Source organism: Nanorana parkeri, unplaced genomic scaffold (genome assembly GCF_000935625.1).
Source record: "Nanorana parkeri isolate BGI_ZX_2015 unplaced genomic scaffold, ASM93562v1 scaffold1388, whole genome shotgun sequence".
In the NCBI taxonomy this organism is placed as follows: Eukaryota; Metazoa; Chordata; class Amphibia; order Anura; family Dicroglossidae; genus Nanorana; species Nanorana parkeri.
The window spans coordinates 149,113-152,672 of record NW_017307656.1 but is presented as its reverse complement, the minus strand read 5'-3'; the positions used below and the strand labels follow the sequence as shown (position 1 = coordinate 152,672).

General features: G+C 47.4%; 1 protein-coding gene across 1 annotated transcript in view; it reads right to left on the bottom strand.

The window, feature by feature from the left end:
- Positions 1-3,560, bottom strand: part of FLI1 (Fli-1 proto-oncogene, ETS transcription factor) — a 57,137-nt gene that overhangs the window by 5,295 nt on the left and 48,282 nt on the right. The window contains exons 5-6 of the mRNA XM_018569747.1: positions 2,462-2,527; positions 664-726 (exon numbers count right to left, since the gene is read on the bottom strand). Coding sequence (XP_018425249.1) covers positions 664-726; positions 2,462-2,527 — 129 coding nt within the window. The remainder of the gene's footprint in view (positions 1-663; positions 727-2,461; positions 2,528-3,560) is intronic.

The following is a 3,560-nucleotide window of genomic DNA, read 5'->3' as shown; positions in this document are numbered from 1 at the left end:
CATAGCTGAGCATACTCCATCATACTTCACTGTGTTGTTTCTGTTTTCTGTTTGTTAATTATTTACATTACAAATAAACATAAAATGTAAACATTCCACGACATCGCTACATTCTGCACGAACTGCCGCGCGCAGGAATTCCCGAAGTCTCTCGACGTTTACTTTTGTTTTTAAATCCCATTTTTATAAAATGCAGAAGGCGGCGTCCTCACCCTGACTGGTCCCATCTCCAGTATTCTCGCCTGACCTGCTGCTGATTGTTGGGGACTCTAACGCGACTAGCTGAGTTCAGGGACTCCAGGGGCCCCATTTATGAAGGAGCCGTCATGGCCCTGTCACTGCTTTCTTAATATAAAGAAATATCGCACATTGAGAAAGCGCGGCGCTGAGCCCTACCAGACATTACGTCCCAATGTAACACCAAGAAATAGCTGGGAGGAGGGCGCCCAGTCATGTGACCTGATAGTCACGTGACCAGCCTCTGCTCCAATCCTGGAGCTCTCTCTGCAGTGTTATGTAGAGAACTCTATGGGGCACAGCGGACTCCACACTGCAGCTTGCATTTCATGAATGAGCTGTTTTTAACACATCAACCTCTAAAGCGTTCTACCATTGGCTCACACACCGCCTGAGCTCTCTTTGATATGTTGGGGAGAGTAGTACCTGGCTGCTGGCGTTGCTGTTCTGCATTCTTGTTCACATTTTGTGTTCCCCCAACGGGAGGACCTGTAAACAGAACACATCATCACATCAGAAAGAGAACAAATTACGATGTAATATGCTGAAACGATAGTAATAAAAGAGAAGTACACGTCCTAAAGTCACCCAAAGGTTTGTGGACCTCCTAACCATCATGCTTGTTCGACCTCCCATTCTAAAACCAAGGCCATTAATATGGGGCCCCCTTCCTCCCTTTGTGGCTACAATACCCCCCCCCACTCTACTGGTAAGGCTTTCCACAAGATTTTGGCGTATCTGTTGGAATTTGTGGTCCGGTACGGATGATGGAGAAGACTTCCAATCCATCCCACCACATTCCATTGCCGATGTTGGTTAATGGAGATTGCGTGGCTGTATGTTGGATGTTATGTCCTGAGTGTGGCTGAGATGAACTTGGAGGAGCCGTCCATGTTCTCGTGGCCATATAGTGTATACGGGTGATTATTGCTCCCTATGAGGTGATGAGGAACATTTTCAGCACTTTAGAAGTTCAGGTTATCACGGACTTCTTTGACGAGGTTTTGTGATGGGCCGATGTCTCTTCGCTCACATTTTATTTTATTTAGTGTTGTGTCTCTAGTGATGATGTTCTGAAATACACGGTGAGGACCATTTTATTGACCAGGGAATTCATGTTGTGGTATATTGGGGGAAGATGAATGGATAAGTCATGAGAAGGTGACAATCAGACTGACAAATCTGTGTCACTGAGCAACAACCTCACTTCCTCCACATGGGCCACATAAACAGTATAAGGACCCGTTCGTTCCCTGACCTATCTAGGTGTAAATGTTCATTATTCCTTAAGATGATTATTGTGCTTAAATGCTATAAAGTGCCGGTAGAGGTGCCGGCAGGAGCTGAAGAAACTTGGGGACCCCTCCACACCTGAATGTCGGGCTGTTCTGAGCGTGTAAACTACAAAACATCCAGACAGAGCATGTGTTCCCTCCCACAGAAATACACTATATTGTCAAAAGTATTGGGACGCCTTTACACGCACATGAACGTTTATGGCCCCCCCAGTCTTAGTCCGTAGGGTTCAGTATTGGGTTGGCTCCGCCCTCTAATGGCATCCCAGTCTTAGTCCGTAGGGTTCAGTATTGGGTTGGCTCCGCCCTTTGCCGCTATAACAGCTCCGCCTCTTCTGGGAAGGCGTCCACAAGGTTTAGGAGTGTGTCTATGGGAACGTTGGACCATTTGTGAGGTACTGATGTTGGGGGAGGAGCTCGCAGTCCCCGCTCTAATTCATCCCAAAGGTGTTCTATGGGGTTGAGGTCAGGACTCTGTGCGGCCAGTCACGTTCCTCCCCCCCCCAAACTCCCCCATCCATGTCTTTATGGACCTTGCTTTGTGCACTGGTGCGCAGTCATGTTGGGACAGGAAGGGGCCGTCCCCAAACTCCTCCCACAAAGTTGGGAGCATGAAAGTGGAGACGAGATGGTGGATTAAGCCAATTATAACAATAATCCACTTGTACAATATTTGTTAAAAAATCGATATCATTTTGAATTTCCCATCACTTTGTTTTGGTGACACCAACGTAAATAGGGGCAAATCACCCCAATAGGGACACTGGCTGCAATAAACACTTCATGGAGGGTCTAACCCTTCACCAATCCATCCATGACTAAAACAAAGTTTTGTCTGGAGTTGGATTTTGTTGGTGCCGTGGAGGAGATGATGATGATCTGAAGGACCGGTCATTGACGCTCCCCACAAATCATAGGAGGTGACTTACTTTTTGTAGCAGGCGAGTTCACATTATTTCCCCAGCCCGATCTCCGCGCGGACTCATACGAGGGCTCTGTGGAAGACAAATATTCGCCGTTTAGGGTTTGCACCGAACTTTGTGCTCTTGTTATGTGTAAGATACAAAATACTGACCATTTATAATACAGTGAGCAGAAGATTACAGCAGACAAGTCATTGTAATACAGGAAACGTACAGGAAACGTAGGTAGCGATGGTTACAATTAATGTAAAGATGGAAGTCACCGGCACTCACTTGTAATGTGCAAAAAGGAAGAGCACTTTTATTGATACGTCACATGCGTCAAGAAGCCAACGTTTCGGGGCCGCACAGGGTCCCTTCATCAGGGCGACATCATGACCGTCACGATGTGGCCTTGATGCAGGGACCCTGCGCGGCCCCGAAACTTTGGCTTCTTGACGCATGTGACGTATCAATAAAAGTGCTCTTCCTTTTTGCACATTCCAAGTGAGTGCCGGTGACTTCTATCTTTACTTGGACTGTATGTAGTATGGCGCCATCCGTGTGGCACCAAAGGGCATTTTGTTTGGTTCGAGCGCTGTATGGCGTGCAGGTGATTCTCGAACACTATTTGGGTTGCAATTAAGGGACGCACACAGATTACGGTGGGTCAGTTCAGCTAAAATATTTGCAGCAAAATATCCCCTTCCCATTGGCCCTTTAAGAGACAGTAATGCCGGAGGCGTTCCTGGTCATGTGATTGGCTGTCACAGTGACCACATGACTAGGAGCCCATTCTTCCTCATTGTTGCCATGAGACTGGAAGCGGTCGGTGACACCATGGTCACAGTGTGGGGGGCGCTCAATTGAACGCATTCCCAGCAGAAGACAGCGACGCTGGCTGTATGCATATACATGGCAGTACGGCATAAGGCCCATCTCTGTGCGGACACATCTATGCATTCAGCTGCGCTAAGAATATATGGAGCTTTGTGATTTTTAAGTACACAACCGAAATCTTCCTTTTGAGGGGCCTTCGCAGGTTTTCTGCCCCAATAACAAAGCTGCAGGTCACGTCTACAGCCCAGCGATTTATAACACGAGGAGTCCTTGTCTAGGACCAGCT